The 16,066-nt window shown below is 52.9% G+C and overlaps 1 protein-coding gene across 1 annotated transcript in view; it reads left to right on the top strand.

Moving 5' to 3' along the window:
- IGDCC4 (immunoglobulin superfamily, DCC subclass, member 4) overlaps positions 1-11,892 on the top strand; it is a 45,404-nt gene extending 33,512 nt beyond the window's left edge. Inside the window, exons 8-21 of the mRNA XM_008575375.1 lie at positions 1-346; positions 890-1,054; positions 1,604-1,741; positions 2,622-2,792; positions 3,789-4,025; positions 4,173-4,274; positions 5,589-5,772; positions 6,522-6,649; positions 6,996-7,166; positions 7,411-7,548; positions 8,306-8,411; positions 8,896-9,124; positions 9,914-10,075; positions 10,729-11,892. The exon at positions 1-346 is cut by the window's left edge and continues 22 nt beyond it. Of these exons, the coding sequence (XP_008573597.1) occupies positions 1-346; positions 890-1,054; positions 1,604-1,741; positions 2,622-2,792; positions 3,789-4,025; positions 4,173-4,274; positions 5,589-5,772; positions 6,522-6,649; positions 6,996-7,166; positions 7,411-7,548; positions 8,306-8,411; positions 8,896-9,124; positions 9,914-10,075; positions 10,729-11,139 (2,688 nt within the window). The 3' untranslated portion in view covers positions 11,140-11,892. The remainder of the gene's footprint in view (positions 347-889; positions 1,055-1,603; positions 1,742-2,621; positions 2,793-3,788; positions 4,026-4,172; positions 4,275-5,588; positions 5,773-6,521; positions 6,650-6,995; positions 7,167-7,410; positions 7,549-8,305; positions 8,412-8,895; positions 9,125-9,913; positions 10,076-10,728) is intronic.
- The last annotated feature ends 4,174 nt before the right edge of the window (positions 11,893-16,066 follow it).

Genomic DNA, 16,066 nt, shown 5'->3' with positions numbered 1-16,066 from the left:
TGCCGCGCGTCGGGGGAGCCGAGGCCGGCGCTGCGCTGGCTGCACGACGGGGCGCCGCTGCGGCCCAACGGGCGCGTCAAGGTCCAGGGTGGCGGCGGCAGCCTGGTCATCACCCAGATCGGCCTGCAGGACGCCGGCTACTACCAGTGCGTGGCTGAGAACAGCGCGGGAACGGCGTGCGCCGCGGCGCCGCTGGCGGTGGTGGTGCGCGAGGGGCTGCCCAGCGCCCCCACGCGGGTCACGGCCACACCGCTGAGCAGCTCCGCGGTGCTGGTGGCCTGGGAGCGGCCCGAGCTGCACAGCGAGCAGATCATCGGCTTCTCCCTCCACTACCAGAAGGCACGGGGTACGCCTGCCTGGGACCTGACACGCCCCAGCAAAGGCCCAGTCCTGGCGCAGTGGGGAAGGGGGACACGTTGGATGACTGAAGGGTTGGGTGCCTTTGGGGATAGGATGGGATGGGGTAGGAGCTCACAAGAGAGACAGACCCAGGCAGGAATGGGTTAGGCAGTGGTCTTCAGCCTGGTGCTGGAGGGGTCAATGTGTGTGGCTCTGCTTCCCCTCGACCACGTTTGTTATGAGAGAGGAGGGAGAAGAGGGTGCTTCTCCTTCCAGGGAAAGTGCTCTCACATTCCTGGAGCCACCTCCCACCCCAGCTAATTAACTGCGGCAGGAGTCATTTCAATTAGACACCAAAAAGAACTTATTAACCCGTGCACGAACTAATGCAGTGAGATTAGAAAGGGAGTTTATAATCTGATTATCTGGGGTGATTTAGCTATAAATAAACTATTCCAAAGACTGGGAAAGTGTGAAGGACAGACTCCAGCTGGCCAGCCCCTAGAGTGGCCATGCGATAGTCCTCTTGTTCCCTGTGTCACCACCCCAGGCATGGACAATGTGGAATACCAGTTTGCAGTGAACAATGACACCACAGAGCTGCAGGTTCGGGACCTGGAACCCAACACTGATTATGAGTTCTACGTGGTGGCCTACTCCCAGCTGGGGGCCAGCCGCACCTCCACCCCTGCACTGGTTCACACGTTGGATGATGGTAGGGCCTCTGGACCTGCAATGGGCAGCTTGGGGCCCAGAGAATTCCCTAGGGATGGTAGTTCACCTTCTTTTTACTATTGTATGCCACGGCACTTATCCTGGCCCTGTGTCATATTTTGTGCCCTGAAAGGGACTTAGCAGGGGTTCTTCTCCCCAATCTACAATTGCAGAAACAGGCCCAGAAAATGAGAGTGTCTTGCCCAAGGTCAGAAGTACAGCTGGGACTTGGGCCCAAGTCTTGTGATTCCCCATATATACAGTCCTTCTCCCTGATACCACATACCATCCAGTTGGGGTGGGGGACAGTGACATCAACCCATTGGCTGTGGAAGATTGGGCCCCAAGTTTTTTCCAGCTTCAGGGTGGGAAGGATGTCCCCTCATCCTCCAGCATAGGGCTCCCCTGAGAGGCTCCCTTTCCTCCCTCAGATCCTGGTCCTGGGCCTACTCCTGACTTGCTGTGTGACGTGGGCAAGTCTCTGACCGCTGCTGAGCCTCACCTTCCACGTCGGTGGAGCAGAGCTCATGCTGATGTTCTTCTGTCTCAGTCCCCAGTGCAGCGCCCCAGCTCTCCCTGTCCAGCCCCAACCCCTCGGACATCAGGGTGGCGTGGCTGCCCCTGCCCCCCAGCCTGAGCAATGGGCAGGTGGTGAAGTACAAGATAGAGTACGGTTTGGGAAAGGAAGGTGAGTTGGGGCAGGCGGCAGGCATGGTTGGGAATTAGCAACGTGGACTGTCGGTCAGAGCAGCTGAGACCTGAGCAGAGTTGGGGGGAGTCAGGAAATTAAGCAGAGTGGTGGGGTGGGGAAAGGTGAGCCCGGAAGAGAGGAGGGTGGGCTGCGGTGGGGTCAACAGGAATGAAAAGGGAAAGCAAAGAGGGCTAGCTGAAGGCAGAGGGAGGCCTGGGTTCTAGTCTTCCCTCTCTACAATGGCAGTATGTAATCCTGTTCAGTTGCTGCCTCATTTTCCTTATCTGTCAAATGAGGCTACCTGCCTGGACTCTTTTCCAGCTCAAAAAGCAGGGGAGGGATGCGGGGGTAGAAAGTGTGCTTGTGGGATTGGGGGAAATGGGGCTTTGGGGAGGGTGTGTTAGGGCAGATGTAGGTAGTCTGGGGGAGTGGTTAGGAAAGGGGTAAGGAATGAGAAGAAAAGTGGTTCAGGGCCAAGGTGAGGGTGAGCAGGGAAGAAAGGGTGAGGAGGTGAGCTTTGGATGGTCAGGCGGTGCTTTACGGTCCTCACAGCCAACGCTTTGTGCCTGCACCCTGGTGTATGTTGGGGTGGGGTCATGGTCACTGACAGCTCATGGGGAGAGGGTAAAGCAGGCCATGGTCCTCCCCCTGATGCTGAGCCGAGGCTCATGGCCTGCATCAACCAGAGTTGGAGGCCCAGGTGTCAACCCCAGAGCCATGGAGTCTGCCCAGGCTCTGAGGGGCCAGTGCGGAGAGGGCCTCGGTCTCCAGTGGGCACTGAGGAACCAGGATCTGAGGTGGAGGAGTCAGTGTAGGGGGTTCAGGAGTCATGGTCCTCAGGTGGCCACCCAGCAGCCCATCTTTTCTGTCCCAGCAGATCAGATTTTCTCCACCGAGGTGCCAGGGAATGAGACACAGCTTACACTGAATTCACTTCAGCCAAACAAGGTGTATCGAGTAAGGATTTCAGCTGGCACAGGGGCCGGCTATGGGGCCCCCTCCCAGTGGATGCAGCACAGGACGCCCAGTGTGCACAACCAGAGCCACGGTACAGGGTTGTGGGAGAGGATGGGACAGTGTGTGTGACTGCGTGGGTGTATGTGTGCCGTTGGGAACCAGTGCCCCCGCCCATCAGAGACTTTCCATGGCTCCCTCTATTTGACAGGTAATAGGGAGGCCTGAGTGTAGAGGTGAAGGGCTGGGCTCAAGTGTCCCTTCTATCTGCTGTGTGACCTTGGACTAACCATTTATAACTCTGAGTCTTTAATTCCTGCAAGGGGTGGTGTGAGGATTAAAATGTCTTACAATTAAAGTCCTTAGTACATAATAAGAACTCATAAAATAGTGGCTGCTGCTTCTTAATCATTTTGATTAATAATTATGATGGTTATTTTTGTTGAGAGACTGATAGTAGAGTGATTAAAAGGTAGTCAAAACCCAGTACATACTATGTGTGTGACATTGGGCAAGTTACTTAACTTCTCTGAGCCTCAGTTTTTTTTATCTCTAAAATTGGGATAGTAATATTTTTGCTATTTTATAGGTTTGGGAGTGTAAAATTAGCATACATGCGCAGATTGCTTAGGACAGTATCTTTCACATAGTGCAGTATCTTTCTGCGCATGTATGCCCCCACTAAGGCTCCAAGTGGGGCTCCCCACTCTAATGGCTCCATCCCTCCTTCCCGGCCTCAGTAACCCCTTGCCTGCATTCAGTCCTTCAGGAGGCTTATGGAGGCCTCCTCTGTGCCAGGTACTGTCAACCCTGCCCCAGAGGTGCTCCTGGCCAACCCCTTTGCAAACGCCCAGGAGACACGCGGCATTCCCAGCACTCTGTGCTTGTGGAATAGTGAGTTCGCCTCTAGACCAAGTCCAGGCCGGGCATCTAGGGCGGTGGCTGGCAGCTGATGCGTTGGGAGAATGCTGGCAAGTCTCTCACTGAGCGCATCTTCCTGCCTCTGCCCCCGACTCTTCCCCTCCTATGCCTGGCCTCCTCATTCTCTATTCTCTTCCTCCTTTTCCCCATCCTGCTCCTCTGCCCTCAGTCCCTTTTGCTCCTGCAGAGTTGAAGGTGCGGGCAAGGATGGAGTCTCTGGTGGTGTCATGGCAGCCGCCCCCTCACCCCGCTCAGATCTCTGGCTACAAACTGTACTGGCGGGAAGTAGGAGCCGAGGAGGAGGCTGATGGGGATCGCCCGCCAGGAGGCCGTGGAGACCAGGCTTGGGATGTGGGGCCCGTCCGGCTCAAAAAGAAAGTGAAGCAGTATGAGCTGACCCAGCTGGGTGAGGATGGCTGGGGACGGGGCAGGCTTAGCTTCAGTGGGGACTGGACAAGCTGGACACAGAGGTTAGAGATGGAATGCTTTCTGGGGTGGGAGGGTGACCCCAGAGGTCCTCTAGCCAGTAGGTGACCCCTGTGACCTTCCCCAGTTCCTGGCCGGCTGTATGAGGTGAAGCTCGTGGCATTCAACAAACACGAGGACGGCTATGCGGCGGTGTGGAAGGGCAAGACAGAGAAGGCTCCCACGCCAGGTGAGGGGCTGGGGGGGAGGGAGAGGCCTCAGCAGAGGGGTCAGCGAGCTGCCTCCTTTTCCTCTCCTGCGGGCCAGCCTGTGGGCAGGCAGTCCAGCAGCCTCAGCCCACCCAAACCCGTTCTCCTGGGGTCAGGGGTCTTCTTCTGGCTCCAGACAGCCTGTCGTAGAGAGAAGCTCTAGTTTGTGCATGTCTTTGAGGCCTGCTATTGTATTTTCATTATCCATGAACAGTGCTAATTTGGGAGGTTTGGAGAGAGAAACTCCATGGCTGATCAGTAACTCCTGACCCCAAGTTTGACCTTAAAACAATTTTTAGAACACATCTGCCTATATCACAATATCAGATTAACTCTCAGCTCCAGGCAGGGAGAGTATCCCTATGTGGCCTAGTGGGAAACTGAGGCTCAAAGAGGTAGAGAAACTTGTCCAAAGTTACAGAGAGCCTAGACCAGAGCCAGGACTCCTGGCTGCCAGGTGGAAGTCTTTCCACTGCAGTACACTGCCTTGTGTCCCCGTATGGACCCCTGGGTTGCCCACCATGATGCTTCCTTATCCCCAACTTCCCAGGCTGATTTTCAGCCATGTGGTTTAGCAGAAGGAGCATTCAGCCAGAAGCCAAGAAACCTGAATTCTAATTCCGGTTTGTTCGTTTATTCATTCAACAAATATTTTACTAAGTGTCTTCCACATGCCTTTGTTCTGGGAACTTAGTGGTGGACAACACAACACAGGTACCTGCTCTCATGTTTATTTTATTTTATGTTTATATAATATATAAACACTTATTATCATATAGTACTTACATAATTCCAGATATTTTCCTATCTACTTTACAAATATTAGCTAATTTAATCCCCATGAGGTAGGTACTATTATCAGCTCTACTTACAGAATGGGGAGTGGAGGCACAGAATGCTTCTTCAAGGTCACACAGCTAGTAAGTGGCAGTGCTGGAACTTGAGCCAACGCAGCCTGGCCCCAGAGTCTATGCTCTTAATTGCCATGATTTTCTGCCTCTCTCTGTATTACATTCTTACGTGCAAGTGTTCCACAGTCTGCTATATGTATGACCTTGGCAAAAATCACTTAAATTCCTGGGAGTCTCAGTTTCTTATCTGTGAAGCCGGAATGATGATGCCACCCAGCTCACAAGATCAAGAGAGAAGGTTCAGTCTCCATCCCTTGGTAAAAAACAAAAAAAGAGAGACAGAGAGAGAAAGAAAAAGAGCGAGCATTGGGAGCAGTGAACCACTATCCACATTTAGGGATGAGTGTCCTCTCTCCCTTCTCCACACTCATTTTCACCTTCCAGACCTGCCCATCCAGAGGGGGCCACCTTTGCCCCCAGCCCATGTTCACGCAGAATCAAATAGCTCCACATCCATTTGGCTTCGGTGGAAAAAGCCAGACTTCACCACAGTCAAGATCGTCAACTACACCGTCCGCTTCAGCCCCTGGGGGCTCAGGAATGCCTCCCTGGTCACCTATTACACCAGGTGGGGAAGAGGGACTAATGCTGTAAAGGTGGGGGGAGCACAGATGGGGGAGGGGGGAAGGCAGCAAGTGGTGATGAAAAGAGAGACCCTGGGATTCCGGAACTTTTCACTTCCATGGCTCACCTGTACACTGGGGACACACGGAGGATCTGCACAGGGTCCACTGCCCAGTCCACTGACCAGATGGTGGGAAAGGAGAGCCAGCCTGATCCTGTCCCCTCACAGCAGAGCCTTGTTCTCACCCTTTGGAGAATGTGGTGCAGGACAGACCTGTTTCTCCAACCTCAGAGGGCTCCCAATCTGATGGGGAAGAGAGCCCTGCCACTGTTCTCAGAGCCACCCCCCACCCCCATCAGATGGGGAGACAGAGCCTGAGGAGCTGCTGGTGTGGCAGAGGAAGCATCACATAAAAAGCAATTGGTGCATACAATTGCAGCTAAGGCAAAATTAAACCAAGGAAAAGATGCATGCATCAGAGATGGTTCCTTGGGTGGAGAATGACTTGGATTAGTTCAGGAAGGTTTCCTGTAAGAGGGGGCCTGACTTGGAGATTGGACATGGGGCAGCATATATCCCGATGTCTCTGTAGGTCCTCTGGATGGTGTTAGTGGCCTCCATGAGTCAGGGAGCAGCTTCCCTTCCCAGGGCAGGGCCTGGGGCTATGGTTGAGCAGAGGTCTAGATTTGGAGGGGTTTGCCCTGCTAGGAGAGTGTGCGTGAGGGCACTAGTCATGTTTCTTGCCTCTGCAGTTCTGGAGAAGATATCCTCATTGGTGGGTTGAAGCCATTCACCAAATATGAGTTTGCAGTGCAGTCCCACGGTGTGGACGTGGATGGGCCTTTCGGCTCCGTGGTGGAGCGCTCCACCCTGCCTGACCGTGAGTGGCCCCAGGCCCCCTGGCCCCCAACTCATCTTCTACCCAACTCCTTCTTGCCCCAGCAGCCCTTTTTTCTGAAACATCCCTCAGAAGCCCAAGGTTTGGACAGAGCTGAGTAGAGAAGAGTTTCTGGCAGGGAAGGAGTGGTGGTAAAATCCTCTTCCAACACACACACTGCTTTCCAAAATTCCCCTAGCGAGAGACCAGACCTCATCCTTGCATCACAGTTTGTTCTAGTGAAGGAAGAAGCAGGGAGATCATGTCCTCATGCCCTGTCTCCCACCTGCCCCCAGAGCTGGGACTCTTTGTGACCTTGTCTCTCCCTGTCTCCTCCCCTGCACCGTAGGGCCCTCAACGCCCCCATCTGACCTGCGCCTGAGCCCCCTGACGCCATCCACTGTTCGGCTGCACTGGTGCCCCCCCACAGAGCCCAATGGCGAGATAGTGGAGTATCTGATCCTGTACAGCAACAACCACACCCAGCCTGAGCACCAGTGGACCCTGCTCACCACTGAGGGTGAGGGCTCCTGCCCCAGGGCACCTGAGCAGGAGCTTCCCCAGCTCTTCCAACCTCTCCAGTGGCTGGGTTAACAATGAGAGTGGGGCTGAGATTTGTTCTAGGGGTTTCTGGGAGGAGTAGGCAGAAGCTCCTGCCTGAGTAGAGGAGCAGACCTTCCCAGTCCTGTTTTCTGCTTAGCCTTGCATCCCACCCTCACCCTACCCACCATCCCTGCTCTCCCTGCTTCCCTCCCCACTGCCAGGAAACATCTTCAGTGCCGAGGTACACGGCCTGGAGAGCGACACTAGGTACTTCTTCAAGATGGGGGCGCGCACAGAGGTGGGGCCCGGGCCCTTCTCCCGCCTGCAGGATGTGATCACCCTCCAGGAGAAGCTCTCAGGTATGAGGGCCAGGAGGAGTGGAGTGGAGTGGAGTGCACACTGGGGCAGTCTAGGTCCCCAGAGGCCCCTTGAGTTCACTTCCAAGCCCCTGCCTCTAGGAACAATTACATTTTCATTGTTTTGGACAGCTGCCCTCCTGGTTTGGTGGGGACAGGGCAAATTTGAAGGGGAAATCAGTGTGGTTCAGTGGTGACTTGGTCATGATGTTAGATTCATGTGGGACTGCCATGGCTTACAGACTAGTTTCTTCAGGGGATTGCTTTCAGTAGAGGATTGGCTTGGTGAGGTGATGAGCTTTTGGGGGGGGTGTGGAGGTGAGCAGCAGGATGGCTACGTAATTTGTAGGGCCCAGTGCGAAATGAAAATGTGGTGCCCATAATTTAAAAACTTATTAGGAATTTTAAGATGGTGACAGCACAGCATTAAACCAAGTGGGAGCCCCATGCAACTGCACGTGTTGCACACCCATGAGACCAGCCCTGGAGGGTAGGCAGGAAGCGTGATTCCCTGAAAGGCCAGTTTGATGAGGACAGACTACCACTTCTGGAGGTGTAGCAGGGAGAACAGTCAGAGGGTGAGGTAGCGGTAGTCCCTGCCATGGGTCCCTCCTGTCCACGCATCAGAAGACTTCAAGCATCCAAAGGGTGAGACTCAGGCTGGTGGTCTCCTGGGGAATCCCCAAGTAGTCCTGATATATGCACCCTGTGCTCTTCTCCTGTCCTTGACCTACTCTGTCCCCTTTTTCTCCTCCACTAGACTCCTTGGACATGCACTCAGTTACGGGCATCATCGTGGGTGTCTGCCTGGGCCTCCTGTGCCTTCTGGCCTGCATGTGTGCTGGCCTGCGCCGCGGCCCCCACAGGTGGGCAAGGGAGCCAGTCTGATCACAGAGAGGGGAGATTTCCAGGAAGGGCTGCAGAATGGGCAAACAGGGGGAGTGACCATGACAGGACCTAGGCACTCCCAGGAGCCCCATTAAAATTAGGACTCTGAGATAAAGGGATTGGGGGTGATGTTCTCAGGAGAATTGGGATGGACTTAGGGGAGCCCCCAGCCTAGCCCCCTCAGCAAGGGCCGGCAGAGCTGCCTTGCTCCTGCTTCCTCTGTAGCCACCAGCATCTTGGAAAGACAGGCCCCAAACCTCCAGATGCCTGGAGCCGAAGGAGGAAGGACCCCATTTGCAGTGTCAGCCTGTTTTGAACAATTGTAATTTCCTACTAATTGCACAGACCAGGAAACCAAGTCCTACAGATGGAACCTGCCCAGAGACATAAGTTGGACTAGATCCCAGTACCCGCTTCTTCTCACTCTGACCACTGTGCCTCTCTTCCCATCTTCCCTTCTAGGGAAGGCCTCCCGGGCCTGTCCTCCACGGCCACTGCTGGGAACCCTGCATTGTACTCCAGAGCCCGGCTTGCCCCCCCCACTCCCCCAGCTGCCCATGAACTGGAGTCCCTTGTGCACCCCCGTCCCCAGGACTGGTCTCCACCACCCTCAGACATGGAGGACAAAGCTGAAGTGCACAGCCTCATGGGTGGCGGCATTTCAGACTGCGGGGGTCACTCCAAGAGAAAGGTGAGCCTGGAACCTGGGTATGTTCATAGCCCCGCGCTATGGCTCATTCCCAAATGGGACACCAGAGGGCACCAGAGCACATCGTGTGACCTGTGAGAGAGCCCAGCCCCCTTCCTGGGCCAGCTGCGCGAGGAAAGAGCTCTCTCCCTCCTCTGGGAAAGGGTTGGTAGGGCTGGAAAGCAGGTGGGCTCCAGCCCTGGCAGAATAGGTCAGCCTGGTTCTCATGGGGGGAAGGCCCCCAGTGGGCATTTGAAGGTGACTCGGGGTGGCCAGAACACCCAGATCCCTCCTCATCCCAGGAGCTGGGGAGACCTCTAAGACCCACCGCTCCCCAACATGGGGAGAAGAGGTTGATCAGCTAGGCTGTGGCCAAGTGGGACTGGGGCTAGAATAAGGCGAGGCCCTCTGCAGGGCAAGTCTCCTCCATGCCAGCAGTGGTGGCCCAGCCTGACTCTGACCAGTCCTTACTTCACCCTCTCCCTGCCTTTCGGGGGAAGGAGAGCCCACCTGGCTAGGGAAGCTTGGGCTTTGCAGAGCATCTGGTATTCGTTCTGTGTGCAGGAAGACTGCATCTTCAAATTCTCTCCACTAGCTCTCAGCCCTTTCTGTGCCCCTCCCCTGAGACTTGGGGAGGGGGCTTAGCAGGGAACCTGTTGGGAGTGAGATGGTAGAGGGGCCAAGAGACTGGGCCCTAATTCCCCATGGCTTCGTCTCCTTCCCTCTCTTGTGCTTTCTTTTCCCCATCAGTCCTGGTCATGCCCCTCAGTGTCCCTTTTTTCCCCTGTGCAGATCTCCTGGGCTCAGCCAGGTGGGCTGAGTTGGGCAGGTTCCTGGGCAGGCTGTGAGCTGCCCCAGGCAGGCCCCAGGCCGGCTCTGACCCGGGCCCTGCTGCCCCCTGCCGGAACTGGGCAGACACTGTTGCTGCAGGCTCTAGTGTATGACGCCATAAAGGTCAGTGTCCTGGGAGGACCGGGCAGGAAAGGAGGGACAGGTCCCCATGCTTGTGAAGAAGTAGTGAGTTCTCTGGAGACCCCGGGATGATAACTTCCTTTGGGATAGAAGTCTAGCCTGGAAACCCCTGGAGCCTCCAAAAGTCGAGTGGGTGGAGGGCAGGCCAGTTTGCAGGAATCTGTGTTTCACTCGGGTAGGAGACAGGCCCTAAGTGAGCCACAGCAGAATTACCATGGAAGGGCTGGCTGGTTAGCTCAGTGGGTTAAAGCGTGGTGCTGATAACACCAAGGTCCAGGGTTCGATCCCTGTGCCAGCCACAAAAAAGTTAAAAGAATTACCATGGGTCTGAGGGTGGGCCTGGCCTGAGTATCTGTAGCTCTTCCTTCTCTTCATGGAGGCCCTGACTTGAGTCTGGTACTTCTGGAATTCCTGAGCAAGAGCAAATTGGTAGTATTCCATTTTCCCCTGCCTTTACATGGGACTGAACGTCACCTCTGGTGGGACAGTTGCTGTGTATCCATTACCACCTCCCCTGTAATGTACACTCTGATGGAGCAGGGTCAGTCTCTCTCCACCCCATGTATGTCGTTCTTTCTTCTGATGGTCACTCTCAGTAATGGCTGCCTTGTCTTTGTGTTCTCTGCTCTGTCCAGGGCAATGGAAGGAAGAAGCCACCCCCAGCCTGCAGGAACCAGGTTGAGGCCGAAGTCATTGTCCATTCTGACTTTGGTGCATCCAAAGGGAACCCTGACCTCCATCTCCAAGACTTGGAGCCCGAGGATCCCCTGCCTTTGGAGGCTCCTGATCTTACCTCTGGTGTTGTGGATCCAGGGCAGGGGGCAGACTGGTTGGACAGGGAGCTGGGAGGGTGTGAGCAGGCAGTCTCTGGGCCAGACAGACTTACCTGCCTGCCAGAGGCAGCCAGTGTCTCCTGCCCCTACCCAGACCTTCAGCCCAGTGAGGCTCTGGAGGAGGTCCCTGGGAATAGCTGCCAGCCAAAAGTGCCCTGCCCCCTAGGAACCAGCCCAGGCCTGCCCAGAGTACCAGTCTCCTCCTCTGCTTAGCTCCCCTGGAGGGTGCAGCTTGGAGCAGGCTGGTGTGGATCATGGGGTGTAACATGCGTGGCCACACATGTACACGTATGTACCTGCAGATACTGAACATCATCAAGCCCTTTGGAGCCTCCTAAGGTGCTTTGGCTGGGGGGAGAAGAACAAACGGATTATTCACTCCCCCCCATACTCTTTGCGACACATATGTGATATGAGAGATATGTAAGACACAGCTACATGTGATGTACATGCGTGAAGCACATGTGAGTGTACTGGTTCGTGAGCCGGGAAACCTCAGCCTAAGCGGTGGTCACTATGGCCTAATTGATCCTCCAGGTCAGGACAGTGCCCTAGAGTGGTCAGTCCCCAGCCCTGTGGGCCCCAACTTCCATCACCCAGCCTTTTATTACACACTCTGAGAGTGTCTCCAATGCCCTGTCTGACAAAGACAGCCCCAGCCTGTTTTCCGGTCTGGCTGGGCTGAGTGCAAGTAGGCTCTGAATGCCCAACATGTGAGCTGCATCGCCTCCCACCTTGCATGCCCCCAGTGCCCAAATTGAGAGCGTGACCAGCTCCCCTCAAAACAACTCTGTGATTGATTTTATAATTTGGGAAGTGCCTGGTTTTGAAAATCTGCCTTCTCTCACTCCCCTCCTTCCTTCCTCTTCACCGCTGTAGTGGTCTGTCTCCTGGCCAACTTGCTCTCCCAATCCTAGTGCCCTTCTCTTCTTCCCTGATGCTCTTTCCTTTCCTCTCTCCTGTTTCCCTGTCTTCCTCTGCCTCCATCTCTGTCTTTCCCAGCTGTCTCTCTTCTGCCTCTCAAGCCTCTCCCCGACTGTCATCTGGTTCTCCTGCCTGGGTTCAATCTCTGCATCCTTCCCTAACAACATGACTACCTCATGTCTGCTTCAAGGCCATAGCATGACTCCTGTGTCTGCCGCCATTCACCTCCTCGGTACCTCCTGTCCCCTCTTCTCTCTGTGCCTCTGCATGCCCCCTCCCCAGGCAGACTGCCCACCCCCAGTGCAGGTTTGGAGAAGATCTTGCAGTTTGCCTTGCATCTTCCTCCTTGGGATTGGGATAGGAGCGTTCTCTTTGGTGGTGATGAATTCAAGTCACAGGGGAATTTTTTTTTTCCCTTTTTGTCTTTTTTCGTGACCGGTAACGGGATCGCAACCCTCAGTGTCACGCCCGCACCGTGCTCAACCAGTGAGCGGACCGGTCTCTGTGTGAGATCCGAACCCTCGGCGGGAGTGTCACCACACTCCCAAGCGCTGCACTCTACCGAGTGAGCCACCGGGCCGGCCCCACAGGGGAATTTTTGAGACAGGGAAGGGGACTGTGATCCAGAGGCTCAGAATAAAATGACTCCCTCTCTTTGATGCAGGGAGGCAGGTTTGCTGGATGGAGGTGGTTTCGGATCTTTTTTTTCCCAACTAAAGCTAAAGGGGGAACAGGGGGAGGGGAGCCGCAGCTCAGCGCTTCCCACCCTGTGCACCTTGAACAAGACTTGATCTGGGGTGGGGGCGAGAGGAATCTCATCTCCTGGGGTCCTGGAAGGGAGGTCTTTGCAAAGGAAAAAGGTAGTCAGCTCATTTTGGTTTTTTCCTGAAATCATTTTCTGTTGACTTGCCACACAGGGATTTCTGTTTCCTGTGTATTGAAAACAATGTCATTTATCCTGTTTTTCTCCTCAGCCCTTTCATAGGAGCGTAGAATGTGGGGTCTTTGCTTCTAATTGCATCTTTTTAACAGACTGGCACATCAAGAGTTAACTCTGCCTTCTGGGCCAAATTAGAAATAACCAGTCTTTCTTATCTTTTTTTTTTTTTTTGGTTGAACAGTGAAATGTCTCTCAGCAGAGTTGCAACTTCCTCAGACCCTGAAAGCATCTGTGTTTATTACACTCGGGTGTCACTCACGTTTGACATCCGCACCTACATTTCCACCTCCTCCCCCTCCTTCAGCCAGCCTATGATAACACTAAAGATTATTAATGTTGGTTTTGTATCTTGTTAAAGACAGAACTGTCAGTGGCACTATTTCTGTGGCATTCAGCGTTGCTGTGGCTAACACCACTACACATGTTTCATCATGCTCTGAAGGTCAAAAGCCTCATCTTATTTTGCTGGCTTGAATTTTTTTTTTTTTTTTTTAAGGAACAAACTGCCCTGAATTAAATGGCTCTTTTAACAGTAGGCTCTTAGCGTTATACCACATAGTCATTTTTCATGTTCTTGTTTAACAGGCACTGAGGTTCTGGTTTAAATTAAATAGCTGCAAATGAGACAATTTATAACCCATTAGGTTGGGTGGAAAATTGTTTCTCAAAAGCAAATAAGTAATAAATCTGGTATCTGCCTATAACTCACAGTTGATAAGAAAGTGGCCATTACTCACTAGTATTATGTATGATTTGGGCTCTGGGTAATTGGGAAGTGTTAGGTTTGTGTCTTTGTGGCAGTATTTTCATTAGAAAAGAGTCTATCGGCCTTTTACAGGGTATTAATGCCTTTGTCACCTACCATTGATGCCTTACGTTTTTTAAGTCTCATTTCAAAAGCTTCCTTTCATTGATGCATGACAAGTGTAATTGGTACTTGCTCATTTATTTGTCTGTATTTAGTTTATGCTGTTTTATTTAATTATTTTTCCAGCATTTTTTCCTCACAAATACGATATTCTTTAGTGTTAAGCTAAGGCATTGACCATGTATTTGCCATTAATAATGAATTAATAAACTATTTTCCAGAAATGTGGAATTCTGTTTTGGAACCAATGACTAGAATTTCCTCAGCATTTCTGCCCTAAAGAGTTTATTTCCTATCAGGAGGGGAAGTGGGTTTTGAGGGTAAAGAGCAGGTGGTAGAATGGAACTATCTTCCTCCCGCAACAGGCACTTAGGAAAAAGACTTAAACTTAGGAAAGAAGTTTTCTTTGATGGCACTCACTCAGCCTCTCTGGGGATCTCTTCCTTTTGGGCACACAATTTTCTGAACTTTCTTGGGTGCAAGAAAAGAGTGAACAACTCCAGAGATTTGGGCTCCACAGCTATTCTTCTGTATAACTCTGATGACCAAAATTACTCATGGCTGCACATTCACACACACGGGCACTGTGTCTACAAGCTCAGAGACCCACAAATACACACTCACCTTCACAAACACTCTAGTGCCGTTAACTCATATGTGCACACGGTCCCGCACAAATCTATACATTCACACCTCACACACATCTCAGAATCATAGCTGGCAACTGTTCTCTGCTCAGATTTTTACAGAGCCTGGAACATTGGTCCCGCACAAATCTATACATTCACACCTCACATCTCAGAATCATAGCTGGCAACTGTTCTCTGCTCAGATTTTTACAGAGCCTGGAACATGCTTTTCTATGAGAGAACCAAGAATCAGAGGCTGGCCTCCCCAGGACCACCTCCAAAGTGGCTGGTGGACCAGACCCAGAGCTAATTGACAGATCATACAGAGAGATACTGCACATTTTGCATGCAGCAGAATAGCCATTATTTGTGTATCACTCTCAGACCGAGAGTTCTGATAAAAAATAATTAAACACTTGTCAAAGTGAATTAAAAATGACAGCAATTCAGAACACCAATTTGACCTCTCCAGAGTCCAGGACGAGCCACGAAGGGGTTGTTGAGAATTCAAGGCCTGCAGGAGGGAGTTCTAGGACTTTAGGCTGAAGGAGGGCCCCTCCTTTCCTACCTTTCTTCTGGCCAGCAGAGGCCCATCACTCCTGCCCTTCCTCACAATGAAATCCATTTGGAGTTGTGGCATTCCGGGGTCCCTGACCTTGAATTTCTCCATTGCCTCTCACTGCTCACATGCCTCAAGTCCTGCTGCTCAGGTTCATCTTCTAGTTTCTACTTCATAGTGAGGCATCCCTGATTATGAAACAACAACCAACGTTAGTAAACTTGTCCATTCTACAGGCAGTCCGATTCCTGGAGGCCCACATTTCTTTATTCATCTGCAACGAAGTTAATTTTATATGTGGTTCACACCTCTGGTTCCGCGGTTCCACAGTTGGTATTAAGAGAGACTTATTCCTCTGCATCCCAATCCAATGCCAGAGGAGCAAATAACTCAGTGAGGCAGGGACTGCCCCTTTAAGTCTCTAGCTCCTAGAATTTAGTAGCAGCTCAATGATTTGGATGGGCTAGCCCATCATGCTGGACTCAACAGAAGATCTTCAAGATCTCTGAGGGCTAGCATGGGTATGTACCTCCTAAGAGGCATGCCTGCCTTTTATGACATTCTGACGCGGAATCTATGTTGTCTCCGTATATGTTCTCTGACATGAAACACTGACAGTCTTTGTAGCATAGATATGTTATTTTAACTTTCAATGTGCTTTTCCACTTACCAGGTCATCTGTCCAGACCTGTGCCCTTTAAGATCTCTAGGGGTGAGCAGGAGAGACATGATTATCTTCATCTTTCAGATGAGCTCAGTGGGCGTGCCTGCCATCTACCCGGCCAACCCAGGCAGGCACAACCGGGGTGGGAATCCGAATTACTTGAGCGTTCTCATTGTCCCGTCGGGTCTGCTCTCCCCAGGCGATCCACCCAAGCGCCAGAACCCCAGTCTAGAGCGGCCAGTCTCGCAGCTAAACGACCTATCCTTTGAGTGGAAGGGACGGAAACCCACGGAAAGCCGAATCTTTGACAACTTTGTGTAGCTTTTAGGGAATTATCTCTAAAATACAGACTTGCCCAAGGTGGTGAAGGGCGCAGCAGAAAGAGTGGTCAGAGCAAATCCCGCAGCTTTGCGCCTTTCTCCGCAGCCCGGACCCCTCCACGGTCCTCTGGGTTTCCACTTCCCCAGCGCCCCAAGTCCGGAGCTGGCCTGAGGGGAGGGGACACCGGGCTGCAGCCCGGGACGGCGCCGGCAGCTCCTGCCACAGTTCAAAGCGC

The sequence above is a fragment of the Galeopterus variegatus genome, unplaced genomic scaffold (genome assembly GCF_000696425.1).
Source record: "Galeopterus variegatus unplaced genomic scaffold, G_variegatus-3.0.2 Scaffold1178, whole genome shotgun sequence".
NCBI lineage: Eukaryota > Metazoa > Chordata > Mammalia > Dermoptera > Cynocephalidae > Galeopterus > Galeopterus variegatus.
The sequence above is the reverse complement of the archived record's forward strand: the minus strand, read 5'-3'. Positions and strand labels throughout refer to the sequence as shown.